This window comes from Didymosphaeria variabile, assembly GCF_027946475.1.
Source record: "Didymosphaeria variabile strain IMI 356815 chromosome Unknown scaffold_5, whole genome shotgun sequence".
Taxonomy (NCBI): Eukaryota; Fungi; Ascomycota; class Dothideomycetes; order Pleosporales; family Didymosphaeriaceae; genus Didymosphaeria; species Didymosphaeria variabile.
The window spans coordinates 2192317-2210108 of NW_026611624.1; the positions used below are offsets into that span (position 1 = coordinate 2192317).

Here is a 17792-nt window from a genome sequence, read left to right on the forward strand (position 1 = left end):
CATTCACCGCTAGAAGAGCGGAGACTCCCGCAACGCATCTCGGGCAGCCTGCGTCCTGCTCGTGGCTTTAGGTTGGGCAGTTTCTACCGACTGATTCAACACTATCCTCATTGTGGTATAACCGAGTAAATTGTCTAACCTACAGCCAGTGGGATCATCCCCTTCTGGAGCTCTTCGCTAAAGGGCAATCGTTCACGCTGTGGGCCGTGTCTTTGCTGGCCGATCGCGCCACTGATTGTGTCTAATTGGCTGATAGAATATAATCGTGCAAATAATTGTTGGCTGGCCAATTAGGTGCAAACATCGAGTGGACACCTGGGACGGCTACCGAATGTGAACTCACCGGACAAAAGGGCTACGACAAGGTCGTAGCCACTATGCTGGGGCGCCAAACGGCTTCTGGCAGTCGCCTTCATACGGGCTGCATTCGGTTGCAATTCCACATCCGACACCGCCTTCGACGTCCGAGGAGGCAAGTCTGGATGTGGGTTAGGCTCTTTATGGTCATACAATCATTCGAAGATAGCGATGAACATGTATCGCGGCCTTTGCTGCCTGCTTTCATGCACATGTACCTGACAAGTGTCCGCTTTTGACACCGTTGTCTCTGAGCGAGCCTTCTGTCTTCCAGAAAGTTGGGAATGGAACACGGGCGAAGGCCTCCCAAGACCTTGCCCGGAAGCGGTTACCGCCATTTTGTGCATGTTACCTGCCATGCAGGCTGCCGCCTCTTGACCTGACATTGACTTCGTACCATGAAACCGTTGGCTGAAGCCGTGGGACGAGCAGTCATCCCATTGTATCTCTCGGTAGTGCAATGAGGCTGGGTAGGACTAGACCGGGAGGTGTTCTTACCAGTAACGAGTATTGAATTTTCCGACCCGTGATCATCCCTGTATCTACCGGCGGGCGGTGCCCGTTGACGTTTCCAAAGGTTGTTTGCCATCTACATGCCCCAATCCACGCGCGCACGGTTGTTGCATGCAAGTTGGCAGTCGGGCTCTTGCATCAAGGGGACAATGACAGGCCCTTCCGTCCAATCCAGAGTCGACTGGCGCTGCAAAATCCACTCAAATGTCTTAAGATCTCGCTTCATTCCATTCGGAGAACCGTTGATGACTCTGCCCGATCAGATCCTACTACTACCGCTGTTTCACGAGAGGTGTTGGCAGCAGCTGCCGTCCCCACTTTCTAGACACATCGATACGTTCGATAACTTTGCTATCTGAGCCCATCAATGGAAGACAACAAAGCCATGCCACAGTCTGGGTCACCCCATACCCCTCCCCATGCGGATCCTTCCGAAAGCCTTGGTGCTCTTTCACCTCCCAAGAGCGAATTTGGTACTTCCGTTCCGCTCTACATTCCAGAACCTCTGCAGTCATCACCTCGGCCATCTGTGTTAGTCTCGACTACGACGACTGCGTTGCAAGACATCACGGTTCCTACCTTCCAGGACCAACATCATATGAAGGTTGAAAACCTAGACGACCCTGCCATCATGCAATGGGGAACATACAACAACCCTCTTTCAACCCCCATGCCCCAGGGCAACTTTGGTTTCAACTACCCTATGCAATACAATCCAGGAACAGCGTCCGCATACAATTATGACCGAACTGCGTACAATGACCAGTACACTCTTGCGTACCAACCTGGTCTCTCAGCAAACTGCCCTCGTTCGCTCAACAACAACAGCTTCGACATGACCGGGCTGTCACACTCTGGGGTGACTGTATCGAGTCATCCGCCGCCGATGTACCAGAGGGGACCCCAGCAGCCATACGAAGGCATGGATCTCACACATCAAAGCCCGAACAACAATCTCATGCAGCTTGACCATGAGTATGAGGACTACCCTCGCCCAATACCGGAGGACCTCACAGCGTACAGCACTCCTTACGACTCGGATATATCGCGAGCAGCAACTCCAAGCGATGGATCTCCTCTACCGCTTCGTAATGACGCGCTCATCGAGAAAGACCAGCCATACGCACAACTCATTTTTAGGGCGCTCAAGGATGCGCCTAACCATACAATGATTTTGCGGGATATCTATGACTGGTTCCGACAGAATACCGACAAGGCCGCCGCCTCGGATAGCAAGGGCTGGCAGAACAGCATCCGGCACAATCTCTCAATGAATGGTGTAAGCCGCTCACGTCAGTTCCTCCCAAGTTGTCACTAATGACGTGTCCAGGCATTCGAGAAAGTCGACCAGCCTGGCGAAGAGGCTCGAAAGGGCTTCATGTGGCGTCTCACACAAGATGCTCTCGCAAACGGCGTCAAGTCCACAACTCGCTACCGCAGCAAGCAGCCCAACAAACGCGGTCACCGTACTGGCCTCTACCCTCAAAGGCAGCTGGCCGGCGCCATGGGAGGTCGAAGCGCGAAGAAGCAGCTACGCCACAAAGCCCGCATGCATGATGCCTACCGAAGCGACCCCTACCAATCCCCATCACGCTCCATGCCCACCCCTGCGACCTTCGACTCAGCCTTCAACTCAGAGATGTCGATGTACTCTGGTTCTCCTTCTTACTACAGCCCCTCAGGCTCCGAGGTCGACGCAATGGAGTACCAACCCGACGCCTACGGGCCCGCCACCGACTCGTGCGTCCCGCAGCAAATCTTCCATGGATTGCCCAATGGCTCCATGTCATCGTCTCCACTTGCAGCGTACAACGATGGTTATATTCAGCTACCTTCCGACCCTGCAGTGCCGCTCTTCACCAGCTCGCCTGCCGACACGCCCTCGCCGTCGGCAAGCGAACCACTCACGCCTGACTCGCAAGCCTCCGGCTGGGACGACAACTTTTACGGTAACATTGGCGGCATCGGCTTCGAGTACTATGGCGGCAGTGATATTGGGATCAGTGCCATTAATCAGGACGGCTTTGCACACGAGCCGCTTGGCGAAGGCGAGTAGGTGACTCGATCGATGCATCTATAACCGCGGTCCCTGACCCCCACCGCATCTCGGTACGGTCTGCATTTAGGCGCGGTACATCTGCTGTCCTCTGCATATCGGTATGGTTTCTGCTTCCCTTGATCTCGGTTTAGAACGACTTGCACGAAACGACATCCAACGGCCGCTATACTTTCACACACAATTTTCACTATTAGGCTATCACTTCTTGTCATTCATACACTCATCGCTGCTTTCGACTTTTTGTCACCCTACAGACGCCGCTCATAGACATGATGATTGTCGATTTTCCAACACAAAAACTACTCAACGTATTACTACTGTCACGATACTGTATTCAGCACTTCATGTATGTTATGGCCTAGCATCACAGGGGAAAGGGCACTTGCGTAAATGTACTATATATTACCATACCATAACATATACAAAAAAATCTCAAAGAGAGTGCGCCGTGTGATGTCGATGGCACATGAACATGTGCAGTATTGATTTTGCACCGAGTCTTGTGGTTATCGCCCTGGGCGACCAGTAGTTTTGATTCACTAAGCGCCTCCCTGATCTTCTAAAGACTGAGAGCTGGTTTGACCGGTTGGCATACGTATGCATTGCATTTATCGGTGAACGGGAGACAAGCCGTTCCTTCACTGCCATGCCTCCCTCTCCCGGTACCTGGCTGATCATTGAATGGGATCCACCCGCTCCCCGCGGCGGCTACTGTATTGCGCCGCAACGTTGCATAGAAGCGATGTGGTTACAGCCGACCAGACTAGCGTCACACGTGCGATACAAGGATGGGCGGGTGCGGGCCGACCCGGTGAGGGAGACTGGCAGGAGGTTATCCCGCGATAGCTCAACGGTATTCCTACGGTAGTGTAAGAGTGCGTTAGTAGCTTGCATAGGGCGTTTAGTTGGAACAGATACTCGGGATATGGATGGGATTGGCGAAGGTGGGAGTGAGCCGATTTCGGCGATGTCAGAGATCATGCAGGTGTACGTTCTGACAACTGAGAGACCAACTCCAGAGCGTAAATGTTGGGACTCTGGACTGCGGGTAAATGGACAAGAAACGCTTCACTCCATGCCAGATCTTCGCGGTCCGAGACCTTACAAGGGCGCACTGACTTGCGGACTAGGACCAATGGAAGACGCTGTCACGACACTGACCAGCACGTCTACTCGGGGCCGAAACAAACCATGGCGACGTTCGTGGTATGGGCACTGCCAGGGTCTCCTTGCAGCCCTCGTCAAAAGTAACACAACATGATATGCAAGCCATGTGGGCTCCTTCGTATTGGTGGCCGAGTGAGACCGCACTTCACAAATTGGAATGCGATAAGCGTCTACTTGTTTGACTTACTATGCATATGTCGAGCTGGAGTATGTCATTTCGAAGAGAGTAATGTAAGCTTGGGTCTTTGAAAACACAAATATGTCTTCATCGTATCAGTGACGTTGAATGCTCAATCGCCTACGGTGCTCGGAATCAACGGTAATCTTATCTTCGTGACCAGTCAGGCGTGCGCGCTAGTATGCATGTTGCCAAAAGCGTCGATTGAGCTGCAAGCCCACGCCAAATTAAGAAGCTCATTGCTGAAGCTCGGTAATTCTGCCGCTTTCAGCCAATGTATGTAGGATCTGAAGACCATGAGAGACCTCGGAAGTCCGCAGGTACAGATCTATCATCGCACAAGTGTCGGCGTACCGTGTGTCATAATTCTGGAAGAACATATACGCAAGGTATGCACTGCTGGTGGCAGGCTATTCTGACCACGTCTTCTACATTGCACCTTCAGCCATCTCTGGTTTTACACTGAGCGTGGCCCCTCCATCCCCACTGCCACTGTCACACGGGACCCAAGAAACGCTTTGCAGACGGACCCGCGTCTTCACCCAATGATGCTGCATGTGCACCCCGCCATTTGACACAGCCCGCCATTTGACACAGCCCGCCATTTGACACAGCCCGCCATTTGACACAGCCCGCCATTTGACACAGCCCGCCATGCGCCCGCTCGTATGCATACGATACTCCACACAGGACTTGCCACAGCATAGGTAGTCGCTTTTAAACCAGACTCATCGAGATGTCATCTCGATAGTATCTGCGAGATTCACTAGCTTTGGCAAATAACAGATTTCTGGCCAGAAGCCTGGCCTGCGGTTTCGCAGCTCTTACTTTGAAACATCATGCTCCAAAAACGGTGTAGAGGCCATATAGCATTCTCTTTCGGCACTTTGTTAACGTGCTTTTAGGCAGTGACTTGTTGGTGTTCTATTGAGTGGTGATGCCTAGGATGGAACCATGGTATGCGATGTAGCTCCGTGATAGCACTGAGAGCGCAGTCAAACTTAGCCATCTAGCGTGCTTCAACGCTCCATTTGCTCCCGCGTGGGATATTTCTACGTTCTATAAGCGGGTACACAGAGAATATCCTTCTCTCTTTCTGAAAGACACAGCACGCGGAATACGCTCCACATCCGCAGCGCATCTGTCAGTTTCGACAGCCGTGATAGCTACGCTACCCAGGTACTTGCCAAGCTGCACGACCAACGTCCCACAGACCCACACGGAAGCTTACCGTCTTGGCGGGTATCGGAACGGCTCTATATCCACAGCTGCGGTCGGCAGAAGAGGTTGTATCGGTCGGCATTCGAGTAGTGAGCGCCATTGTTGGAGGTCTGCAATGTCACGCTATGACAAATGAGCTGAAGATCTGGCCTTTAGGTGACTCTCGCTCAGACATCTCGCATGGTGAAACGGAGAAACGGCTCAGTGTACTCGGCAAGAAGAAGCGTTCTCTCAAGTGCGTTAATACATGCCAACATTAAAGTGATATATGTCTTTCCGCCTGGAACAAGCTGCAGACCTAGCAAGACGAATGGACATCATCCAAATCCAATGTGCACATGTTAGAATTGACGCTGTGAGAATGTAACGGCCACTTTCAACCTGTTCGCAGGAAGAACCCGGATCCAATCTGACCATATCCACAGCGTTGGCAGCTTGAGAACTCACATCAGATGCGCGAGAACGGAGAACGGCGATACAAACCGTACCCACGTATCGCAAATCCGTGCAAACTCTTGATGGATAACCTTTTTGGAGCGGGTACAAGTGCTCCTCCTTGCCGTAGCCCGTCAAGGGAGATGCTGTTGTATACGAGGTGCGCCGATGGAAGATTGACTCGTGCGATGGGGACCATGTCCACGAACGTTCCCTACTTCCATCGGTGTTCCCTGTCGCTGCCTCGTGGCCTTCCCGGTGTGCACAACATGCGCTTTCGAGGCTAAGAAAATTATCTAGGAAGCATCGTTTATTAGCACAGACGCAGGGACCGTCCCCAGCGCTTTGTGGGGTTTCAGATATAGCTTCGCAAATTTGGTCCCCGCAAGTAAGTCTTCGTAAAATTGAAGGCGAGGGAAAGGGCCGCGCAAGTACACGGAAAGTGGTCTATCGTGCCCTATCCAGAAGCAGCTTCGGTCTGCCGAGGAAGGCTTATATTCCCCACGTTATGGGAGGGTCATCAACAATTCTGGGGTAAACATTCCTCCACCAATCCTTCGCCGTTTTCCTCCCATCAGCGACGTAGCGTGCGGCCGCTATGCTCTTTTAAGTTTAGCGATTCTCTCGCCACGTGTGGCGCATGGGGTATCTCCACCGCGGACGGAAGAACCAGACTATCATCTCCGCACCAAATACTCTGGGGTGTGCGAACTCGCCCCTGGCATGGGGGCAATATACAGTATATTAAGAGCCATGACCTGCATGATGAGGCTCCACAGCTTTCAGCGTTCGAAAGACTGTCCACTCCAATCGTCGACGCTTAAGGACCAGAACCATGCTTATTTCGACAATAATCGCCGCAGCTTTGCTGCAAGCTTCCGCAGTATGGTCTTCTCCCGTTGAAGCCGACGCCCTCGTTGCTCGAGGAGCATCGAAGAGGCCAAACCATCCAATCAAGCCGTACCACCCCGGCAAGCCTTTCTCACAGTCGCCTGCGCGGACAAAGACTTGCACGGTCAAGACCAACGGCAATGGCCAGGATGACTCTCAATACGTGCTGAGCGCCATCAAGTCTTGCAACAATGGCGGTCATGTTATTTTCACCAAGGGAAAGACTTACACCGTCGGCACTGCGCTTGATCTCACTTTCCTCAAGCACATCGATTTGGGTACGTCAAATCAACATCGGACAATTGCCTATGCTAAAATTATGTAAAGATGTGCAAGGAACCATAAAATTCACCAATGACACGGACTACTGGCAAGCCAATGCCTTCAAACAAGTGTTCCAGAACGCCACTACCTTCTTTCAACTTGGAGGCGAAGACGTCAACGTCTACGGAGGTGGTACTTTCGATGTGAGTACATGTATATTCTACAAGTTATGTGGCTAATCACTTTCATGACCAAAGGGAAACGGTCAAGTCTGGTACGATTTGTATGCCAAGAACAACCTGATTCTCCGTCCGATCCTCTTCGGAACTATCGGGTTGAAGACCGGCCGCATTGAGGATTTGAACCTGAGGTACTCTCCTCAGTGGTACAACCTCGTGGCGAACTCAACCGATGTGGTGTTCTCTGATATTAGCATTTCTGGATATAGTAGTAGCTCGAATGTCGCTAAGAACACTGACGGGTGAGTCTCTACTTGAAGTAGAAAACGAATCAAGACATTAACACTACGTAGATGGGACACTTACCGCTCAGACAACATCGTCATCCAGAACTCGCATATCGATAACGGCGACGACTGTGTGTCATTCAAGCCGAACAGCACGAACATCGTCGTGCAGAACCTGATCTGCAATGGCAGCCATGGTATCAGTGTTGGTAGCTTGGGACAATATAAGGGCGAGGTCGATATCGTGAAGAACATCTACGTAAGGCTTCCGTTCCCGCTCCAGTCTATAACAATGGGAACAGCCCTATTTGTACCTGGAGATCTCGTTTTGTAGAGCCTAGCTGACGAAGCCAGACATACAACATTAGCATGTCAGACGCCTCTGATGGCGCCCGCATCAAGGTCTGGCCTGGCGTTAGCTCCGCCCTATCCGACGATTTGCAAGGCGGTGGTGGTCTTGGAGCCGTATCCAACATTACCTACGACGGCATGATTCTCTCGAACGTGGACTACGCCATCGAGATCACCCAGTGCTACGGCCAAAAGAACCTGACGCTCTGCAACGAGTTCCCAAGCAATCTCACCATCTCGGATGTTACCATCAAGAACTTCCAGGGTACCACGAGCAAGAAGTATGATCCACTTGTTGGATATTTGGTCTGCTCAAGTCCAAGCGTGTGCAGCGACATCAACATCCAGAACGTGACGGTAAAGAGCCCAAGTGGCACAAACCAGTACGCGTGCGCGAACATTGATGGCATAGAGAGCCAGGTCAACTGCCAGCAAGCGGTGTAATATACTGTTGAATGAGATAATGCAATGTGAATATTGTTCTGCATCTGTGACACGGTCGAGGATGCGAAGCAGAACCGATTATAGCTCGGTAGCTTGGTGCACTATGACATCGTTATTGCGTCTCTTCCTATTGCTCTTGGGTCTAATATGTCCAAGTTTGGACCTAATAGACCACTACCAAAAGACGTTCCGGATACCAACACGAGCAAGACAGGATGTGCAGACATCATCAGTCTTACGGGAAAAGACGGACCAACAGTGCGTCCGCTCGCAGGGCAATACAACAGTTACCCAGGGGTTTCATTCGTAGGCACTCCTAAGACTATAGCAGATAAGCTTGAGCGAGACGAAGCCGATGAATTTACGGTCACCTCTCTATGTTCACCTAAAGGACCAGAGAGCGTAATAAAGAAGTTGGTGCCAGAGCTGCAACGTCGTGGTATATTTAGGAAGGACTATGAAGCCACGACATTACGGGGGCATCTCGGGTTACCACGACTGTCAAACCGCTTCTTCGAACCTGCTGCAATAGCTTAGGCCTAGTAAGCCAGCTAAGAGTCAAGTATACCGATATTTGACAGACAGTGAGTCGTAATAAATCTCAAAGCGCCGTCCATAGCCTCGTACGAGAGCCTTGATCGTAGCTTGTACTTTCATAAAGCATTCCAAACTGCTCGTAGATGCCGGCGTTGAACGTCATTGGTAAGCTGGTTCATCTCACTTACTGCAGCCCTCAATCCTCAACGTGCGGCCCAACCCTCGGCATGTAAACCGGCGCAATCCCAAGCTCTCCCCCTCTCAACGCCGAATTCCTAATAGTGACCTTCTGCTTATCGCCCAACGCCGCATACCACCCACCATCCCACCCATTCATCATCTCCTCTTCGGCCATTTTACTTATGCCCGTCCTCTCTAACTCTATCTTCGTCCTTAATGCGCTAGCAAATACCCTCGCTTGATTGATTCCAAACTCAGTCGCGACTCTTTCGAGCGAGCGCAGCACAAAGGCGTGCGCTTCGGGCGAGGCGATGGGGGTCGAGCCCGCAATGTAGAGGGCCCAGAGAGAGGAGTAACCGCCACTAACGCGTATGACGGGTAGTTGCTCGTTTGCTGTTGCGGGAGTGCGAAACTCAGGAACTGTGCTGGAGGTCTTGTTTTCGCGGAAATTCGAGATGAAGGTCTTTGGACTTCCTGATGGACTCGTGGGTCTTGCGGGAATGCCCCATCTAGTGGCTCCCATTGCAGTTTTGGTGGGCGAAGGGGAGAGTGTGTATGCAGAAGGTGTAGTACCGGTACTGGGGGGTGTAAGGCCTTCACGTGTGGATTGGGGCGCCCATGTGTGTGTGTAGTCGCACCAGGTTGGTGGGACTTTGGGCGTGTCGTGTAGATACTGAGGCATGCTGGCAAATATGTCTGATTGCATCTTATACAGTGTTTCGGTGGACTCGGTGAGAAGCGCCATGTACTTCTTCCCGACGAAGACCGGTGGTGTAGAGCTGAAGCCCGCGATGAGAGCATTGCGGAGGATGTCGTGGATGTATATCCGAATGTAGCGTAGCCAATTCCACGTTTGCGCCGAGGCAAGATGTGGATATATATGGTACTCTGTGCCAAACACACCAGGTGTGCCTTCATCGCAAGTCTCGACCAGATAATCCCAATCTGCACCCGCGACCTCGAATACTTTCTTCGCTTCTTCGTCAATTTCTATAGCGCGGTCGACTATGGTTCGTAGATCCGTGACTTGATGATTCAATATGTATGCTCGGAAGTCTATCGCTTTGATGTGAACACGGAAGAATCGATTCCCGGGGTCGCGACTGTCTTCCCATTTTTCTACCTCTTTGTTCATGCCATGGACAAATTGCGGAAGCGCGATGCCCATGCCCATACATTTCATTGCGAGCAAGCCGATCGTCTGCATATACATCCTGCGACCGGCTGGCGTCTGAAACTGAGCGAGGCCGCGCATTCGTACAAGGGACGAGGATCCTTGGACGTGTTGCAGCCAGCCATGGAATGAGTACTCATTATGAGTGGATTCGAAAACACTCAGCAGCATAGTTGCTAATAGAGTGTTGTCTGATTTCGCCTCGGAAGGCTTGGTAAGCGCCTTGTTCGTCATCTTGAGTGCATCGAGATACCACGCGGTAGCCTCTCTCTTCAATCCACTATCCATAAAGAGGTTGGCCGCACCCGCGAGTCCAAGTGCCGTCATGGTCGTAGCCACCACGGGGTGGAAGCCATACGTATTAAGATGCTGGTTGTACGCCGCGGATGAAATCGGTGGCTGATCTATTCCGGCTGCATAGTTCATCATGAAGAAAGAGATACCTCTGTCGATGAGGGGACAGAGCAAGGGTATACCGATCGCATCCTGCATTCGAACAACGGCGCGTCGAGCTTTCTCGGCCTTTTCCCGTTCGTCGCGAGCAACAAGGGCTTTGGCTTTGGCTTTGTGAGCTTTGCGTTCAACGGCGGCGGATTCATCTTGGAAGAGGCGGTCGATTGTTTGCTCATACCCGGGGCACTGGTAACCCTTGTCCGCGCATTTGACACACCCTTCTGGTCTCTCGTCACACTACAAGCAACGCGTCAGTAGTGCAATACTTCGCCAAGGAAAGCGACTGGAACCAGTGGGTCTGGGGTATGAAGCTTGGCTACCTATGGTCCTCGGAGCTCGCACTGCTGACCGGATCAGGCAATCTACACGCCCTGTGCGGACTGCTCGTAGGGCTGTATGTTCCAGAGTCTCGGGACTAAATAGAAAGAGTATATAAAGCGACCTTCGTAGGGGATATAAAGCTGCGCCACTCACTTTGATCTTCCGCTGCCGACAAGTTTTACATCCTGTGCTCGGCCGTCCTCGATACACCATACTGTGTCTGTGCGCACCTACTGTCTACTGTGGTACTGCTCGACCAGAATGAGAGAACAAAGAACAACTTCCAGATGGTGAGGGCTGGTATCGCTGCCGAGCGTGACTGGAGGTGCCTGCTCCCTATCGTACCCCTGCGAAGCGACGGTATTGTACGTCTCAACACGGCTGCGATGTGCAAAACGAAGGCGGTTTCTAGGAAGATGAGGTTTCTATGGGCATCGTACTGTGGCTTTTGGGCGAGCTCATATGTAAGCACTGAGGAAGAAGTGGCTTAGCACGCTGACGTCCCTCTGTGACTCGCAAGGATCCGGTTCCTGGTGGAGCTGAGAAACGGCCACGCTTTCCCTTTCTGGGCATGCTGTGCGTGATAGGCCGAAAGTCCCTGCACCCACTTGCCAACAAAAGTCAATATTCAAAGGGTACCAATGACCTCGGATGTAACGCTTTATCATATCTAGTATCTACATGTTCGATATCTAGTAGATGTATAAATGAATACATGTTAACGAATCTGGCAACCGGCCTTCATGTATCATGGCTCAAAATCATCAAACAAGTCAATAGCCAGGCTGATGTCCTCGTAGCTGTGAACACGAAGAACGCGAGATGACGTGCAATGGAACGTGTCGCTGTTCACACTAGTTACAGAGATACCTACGAAGCTGAACGATGGGATAGCGCAGGCATGAAATTCCGTGCATAGCTGCGGCTGGATAAAGTGCGGTGGAGAAGTCCAATGCAAACGACCTGTCATGCTTCAGCGTATTTCGATGTTCTCTCTATCCCATCCATCCCCTACACCTCTTCACACCTCTCACACCCACACTCAAACCCCCAATTGCCTTTCAACGTCTTCATCCGCTTTCCCCTATTCAACTTCCTCTCCTCCCCACTCAAATACGTAATACACAGCTCCTCGCCCACCCTGATCTGCCTCCCCGCGCGAAAATGCCACTCTCTCCCAATCCTCTCCTTCTCGATGTTCGGTCCGCACGAGTGATTGAAGTACGAAGCGCTCGGCCAGCACCCGTAGCCGAAGAACTCTGAGCCATCATCCTCGAGGGAGCGGATACCGAAGGAGTTATGGCTATCGCGGGACGAAAGGAGGAATATCGTTTCGGACGTGATGTGTGGGAGGAGAGGGAGCGGACACACGGCGAGCATGTGGAGGTAAGAGCGGACGAAGGCGCGGAGATCGTCGTAGTTGTGGTAGGGTGTGTTGCTATCAGCAAGGGCAAGGACGTGATCCCACTTGTCGGGATTGTTATATTTCCAGAGAATGCCGCTGATGCAGAAGGTAAGCACGTCCGGGGAGATGGGCTGCAAGAGGGCCTTCTGGACTGCTTTGCGGTGCTGCTTGGTGGGCTTGACAGCCTCGCCTGTGCCGTTGGTGTCGCGAGCGACTTCGCCCTCCCGAGCAATGCGTATCAAGGCTGCCTGGCCAGCTGATCCTTCCCACGCGATCTGTATCTCCTTCGCCTTCGGCCGCGGCAGTCCCACATCCACCATATCCGCATCCTCTTTGCTCCGGCCCTTGACCAGCTTCTCCGTGGCTTTCCACGTCTCAACACCGAGCTCGCCGACGCGTTCCCTCCACCTGTTCCTGCATTCCTCAGAGCAATAAGCAAACCCCACGGTATTGTCCCGCACTCCGAGTTCACGCCCGCGATCATAGCCGAAACATTCTCCGCACACTTCACGGCGGTACTCGCGAAGCACAACATCGAGGGTAAGGTCTTCGCCGAGGAAGACAGTCGTGTCGGCGGCTATATCTTTCGTGGCGAAGACTGCGCGGCCGGAATGCGGCGTGTGACGCACTTCGAAAAGGGAAGAGGTGGGCGCCCCAGGAGGGAGTGGGGTCTCCCCCTCGCTGTCCATGGCCAAAACCTGTTCCTTGAGGAGTGCGGTAGGAATATCGAGTACAGCGGAAGCAGTATCGCAAAGTCTATAGCCCTCGGAGCACGGTCTATGACGTGACGAAGGAAAGAACGTTTGTAGACTCGGTCAAACAAATTTCACAACAACGCTGGGTCAGTTTCGTATGTCTCTGATACTGATACCAACAGAGTAAGAACATATAAAAAGTGCCATGGTGAATTTCGGTAAGTTTTGAATGAGGAATTTTGGATAGAGGATGATGTGAGGGATGGTCAACGGCGCGGTGTGGGAATTTTGGATCTGGACCCTCGATCGACGCTTCCCTATGGAGATAAGGTAGTGAGACGGAGATAACGAAGAGCCACTCAGATGCGCTGCTTCATCCTTCGACGTCCTAAGGTAGGATAATGTCGCCTTGGATCACATCTCAGGAAAGCTGGTATCTTTGAAGAAGCCAACCACACGCTACGACGGTTATTCTCACGCCAAGTCGCTCTTCTTGAAACAATTGCTGCCATTTGACATGAAGATTGTCAATGCCCGATATCTGTAAATCCATGCTGTGTACCAGTGATGCCGCTCCGGAACAGGCAATAGGTTTTTTTCCCAAGGCTTACTCTTTTCTTTGGTGCATACCGGAATTTCATGTTTTCACAACATCCGCTGTGGCTCCTTGCTCGAAAGCCTTCGCTCTTCCAAGGGATTTTGAAGTGATTCCTCTTTTGCAGCAAACGGCTCGTACTTATGCAAACCAGAAACAGCACCGGGCTGGGAGGAGAGATAAGCGCACTCAGGCTTGTTCTGGAGACAGATACTAGAACAATAGCCATTGGAAGAACGAGACGCCTGACGAAAAGTACACTGCTGTACTGATTACCTTGACTGGCCCTACTCTGGCGGATGCCCTGCGAGACGCCTGCATACATTGTATGGGACATATAAAGAGAATCAGAAGTATTGGATGAGGTCACCCAGAGTGCATAGTACAAGGGATAACGCACGTTGGGAAAGACCTACCGAAGCACAGTCACAACACCGATGCCGAGCCCGTAATGATAGGTCGTCGGACCGCATTATCTTACCATACTCAGAATCGCGATCACAAAGATGCAGCTTTAGCCAAAAGATCTCGAAGCACTGGCCTTGACGTGCGTGTCGAAACGGGAGCCGAAACGCGGTGGAGTCACTGTCGCGAACTCCACCCCACTGTTCGTTTGGCAAACAGGATCCACTGAAAAGTCATTGCTTTTGACTTTGTTTTCTCCGAACAAGTCTCCGTAGACGATTGGATGTGCGCTGTCGAGAGCACAGCATGGCTTTAGTCTTGAGCATCGGCGGAGCGGCTTCGATGGTCACTGTTGGCGCCCTTGTCCAGATGGCGACAACGTGCGACCATGCCCGCATTGGCAATATTGGCCTGCGCTTCGCACGCACTTCTTGCGTCGGATTCTGATCGAGATAGATGGCCCCAACACGAAGTATGACTCTGCGGAGGATACCCTCTGTGACCAGAAAAGAGTGGGGACATGGTAGAAGAAGTAGAAATCTTTGTATGCAAATACCTAACAGTTGTGCTGGACATACTCATGCCAGTCTGCGAAAGTCAAAAATGTTGTACAGAAGAGGTCTTCACGATGCGCTCCGCTCCAATCGTCTCTGTTGGGCTGGGCGAGGCTGGAGGCGGCCGTCGCCAGTAAGATGCCTGCTCGCGCTTGGACCTGAAACACGACCGCGAAAGCGGGGCTCTCCTCCACTTCATCTCTTCTACGCGACCTTCGAGGCGCTCTTTCGGCGCATCGTCGCCTGTCGTCGCGTTGTTCGAGACAAGCTCCCGAACGTCGTTGCGCCGACGATATTCTTCTTGCCGTTCGCCGCGCGCGTTGACGCGTACAGCACTCAACATTCACTCCACCCGATCTATCGATGTGCCGAATCATCCCAGAACCCCGGCCTGACGGGAGGTCAGTGTCGCATGTTCGCCAGAACCTGGTCGGCACACCCATTGCGCAATCTAACGACGCACGGCAGCCGCATTCTTGCCTGAGAATGTAGCCTAAGGCCGATGGTGATGCTCGAGATTCATATCCCGCGTTTGAAGCGCAACCAACCCACTGTGATCTCGGTCCTTCTATGGCTTTCTCACCATCACTATCGCAGCAGAATCTCCTTTCAATGGAAATGCTACGCGCGACGCAGGTACACGGCATAGGCGCCCCGAGGCCGGGGCGACGTGCGGGCGGCTACATGGTAGGTCCCGCTCACCCACTTTTCCCTGTTGAAACACCGGTACAACACCACACTCAGGCACATGGGAAAGCTTGAGATGCGGGCAGCGCGTGGTGGCGTTTCCCAGTTTCGAGCGCTCTGGCCTTCTGCGCGCGATTGGCTGTTGTATGCTCTCCCGCTTCTGGCTATGCGATTGCGTCTCACCACCCATTCACCCGCCTGATATAAGGCGTTACACCCCGCTGTGGTGTGGTAGCACGCTCGCGTTCACGTCGTTGCTCGTCGCCTCCTTCCTCTTTTGCGCTTCTCAGTCCTTTTCGCGCTTTCCATTCTCCGCCACAGGTGGCTTAGTATTCCGGTCAACAAACGATTTCATTGTGCAGGATCACTTTCTATTGTTCTTCTTGTTGCACGCTTTCTGGATAATGCCCTTGTCGCATGCCGAGGTGAAGGGCTAAAACTTCTACATTCAACATTGTGCTTCAACTAGCCGTTCTGCTATGCCTTTCTTCACGCTATAAGAGCCTTCCTTACGTATCCCCACATTGGGTACAACCTAGCTTTCACGACCTTTTACAACTACGAAAACACCGAATACGTCAACTTCGCGATACATTCTTCCCGAACCAGTAAACGATCTTGGCTGGCCATATCATCAAGTTACAACCCGCAAATACCTCCAAAACAACATGCGCTACACTACGATCGCCGCTGCTGCGGCATTGGCGTGCGCGCCTTTTACTGCAGCGCACTCCTGGGTTCAGCAATTACGAAATGTCAACAACAACGGATCATATGTCGGTAACTGGGGTTATCCGCGGGGCTATTGTGCTAAGGGCGATAGCTGCGACCCGGGGATTATCAACAATTTTCTAATACCTGCAACTGGCCTGTTTATCGACGATAGTAACGTGCTTTGCAAGGACAGCCAACAAAAGGCGGTACAGGAAGACGCAGTAAAGTATCCGCGCCTTCAGGCGGTGCCGGGGATGCATATTGCTCTGCGCTACTCGGAGAATGGGCACGTTTCTTTAAATGGTACCCCGCAAGAAGACACAAACAAGTTTAAGCCATCTAAGGGAGGCACCGTCTTTATCTACGGCACCACTGAACCTAAAGAGGACGAAAAACTTGTCAACGTTTTGAAGTGGAACAAAGAGGGGGGCGGCGGAGACGGCCGGGGCGTGCTCCTGGGGACGAACGACTTTGACGATGGTCGATGCTATGAAAACAACAACTCCCCCATCGCCAAGGCGCGTGCAGCGTTAGACCCATCCTATGCCTTGGGCCAAACCGGCGAGGGCAATGGGGAATTTGGTCTCCCATGCGAATCGAACATCGAGTTCCCCAAGAATGCAACTGCCGGCAAGCCCTACACCCTCTACTGGGTCTGGCAGTGGAACACGCCCCCCGGCCTGGACCCCAATAGGCCGCTTGGCAAGGACGAATATTACACCTCGTGCATGGACGTTGATGTCGTGGACACTTTCTCCGCCGAAGCTAACGCCAAACCCAAGTATACCACTCCGCAACAAGATGACGCATCCGCCGCTGTGAAGGACTTTGCCGACCGCACTGCGATCTACACGAATGCTATTAAGGGTGAGATCGGGCCCTACTTCTCGAAGAACCAGACTACGCCGGGCGGACTTCCTGCCTCTGGTACCCCCTCCATCCCCATGACTCCTGGGCCCACAGACATTCCCCCTATGTCTTCTCGACCGGGTCTTCCTCAACCCAGTCAGGGCGCATCTGATGGCAGTGGAAACATCGGCAACGGTAATGGAGGTGTTGTGACCGTTACCGACGTCGTCTACGTTACCGTCACAGCTCCGAACAACGGCCCAACCACGCTCGCGACTGTCGCGATACCTACCTCTGAGGCTGCACCTCAAAACTCCTCGGGGGTGCAGTCGGTCGGCAATGCGCCGAATCCGACAGGCATTCCGCAGCTGAGCCAACGTCCCGGTCGTCAACCGCAAGCGACTGTGAACGCTGCCCCATTTCGAGGCCGACTCCGTCGGGCGTAGCCATCGTCTCACCTCGGCTTGTTTGGCATACCCTAACAACTTTCCATTTTGATACCCCTGCATTGGCATTTACTTCTCTTTCTCAGCATCAGCATAGCATTGTTCAATCAGATAGCATTTGCATCGTTTCTCAAAGGCAGGCCGTTGAGACATCTTTTGGTAAGAGCAAGGCACAAAAGTGAGGGATTATGAGATATGTACATACGACAAATCTGGGCGACTTGGACGGGACTGGTTTTGGCTTTTCTTTGGGCTTAGGAAATACCCCTGCATACTTATGGCGTTCTTGGGCATCGATTCTGGTCATTGCATTGGTTGTTTTGTCGGATCATCCCGCAGTGCGGGCTTTTGCATTATTGTTACTCGAGCTGGACTTATTTGCTTGTTGGCACACATACGCTTTTACTACAATTGAACTGGAATATCTAACA

General features: G+C 52.4%; 5 protein-coding genes across 5 annotated transcripts; 3 read left to right on the plus strand and 2 right to left on the minus strand.

Moving 5' to 3' along the window:
- Window positions 1-1468: 1468 nt before the first annotated feature.
- Window positions 1469-2926, plus strand: N0V89_007206 (uncharacterized protein; the record flags this gene model as incomplete). The annotated part of the gene is made up of 2 exons (XM_056215971.1): window positions 1469-2149; window positions 2201-2926. 2 exons carry the CDS (start codon window positions 1469-1471, stop codon window positions 2924-2926), a joined length of 1407 nt encoding a protein of 468 aa, XP_056070218.1.
- Window positions 2927-6765: 3839 nt separating this feature from the next.
- Window positions 6766-8346, plus strand: PGX1 (Exopolygalacturonase; the record flags this gene model as incomplete). Its single annotated transcript, XM_056215972.1, has 5 exons — window positions 6766-7099; window positions 7149-7288; window positions 7343-7566; window positions 7618-7810; window positions 7906-8346. 5 exons carry the CDS (start codon window positions 6766-6768, stop codon window positions 8344-8346), a joined length of 1332 nt encoding a protein of 443 aa, XP_056070219.1.
- Window positions 8347-9079: 733 nt separating this feature from the next.
- N0V89_007208 (uncharacterized protein) lies at window positions 9080-11224 on the minus strand (the record flags this gene model as incomplete). The annotated part of the gene is made up of 2 exons (XM_056215973.1): window positions 9080-10927; window positions 11165-11224. The coding sequence occupies 2 exons, from the start codon at window positions 11222-11224 to the stop codon at window positions 9080-9082; spliced, it is 1908 nt and encodes a 635-aa protein (XP_056070220.1).
- A 798-nt stretch (window positions 11225-12022) lies between these two features.
- On the minus strand, window positions 12023-13105 carry SET6 (Histone-lysine N-methyltransferase set-6; the record flags this gene model as incomplete). Its single annotated transcript, XM_056215974.1, has 1 exon — window positions 12023-13105. The coding sequence occupies one exon, from the start codon at window positions 13103-13105 to the stop codon at window positions 12023-12025; it is 1083 nt and encodes a 360-aa protein (XP_056070221.1).
- A 2915-nt stretch (window positions 13106-16020) lies between these two features.
- On the plus strand, window positions 16021-17361 carry N0V89_007210 (uncharacterized protein; the record flags this gene model as incomplete). The annotated part of the gene is made up of 1 exon (XM_056215975.1): window positions 16021-17361. One exon carries the CDS (start codon window positions 16021-16023, stop codon window positions 17359-17361), a length of 1341 nt encoding a protein of 446 aa, XP_056070222.1.
- Window positions 17362-17792: the final 431 nt, after the last annotated feature.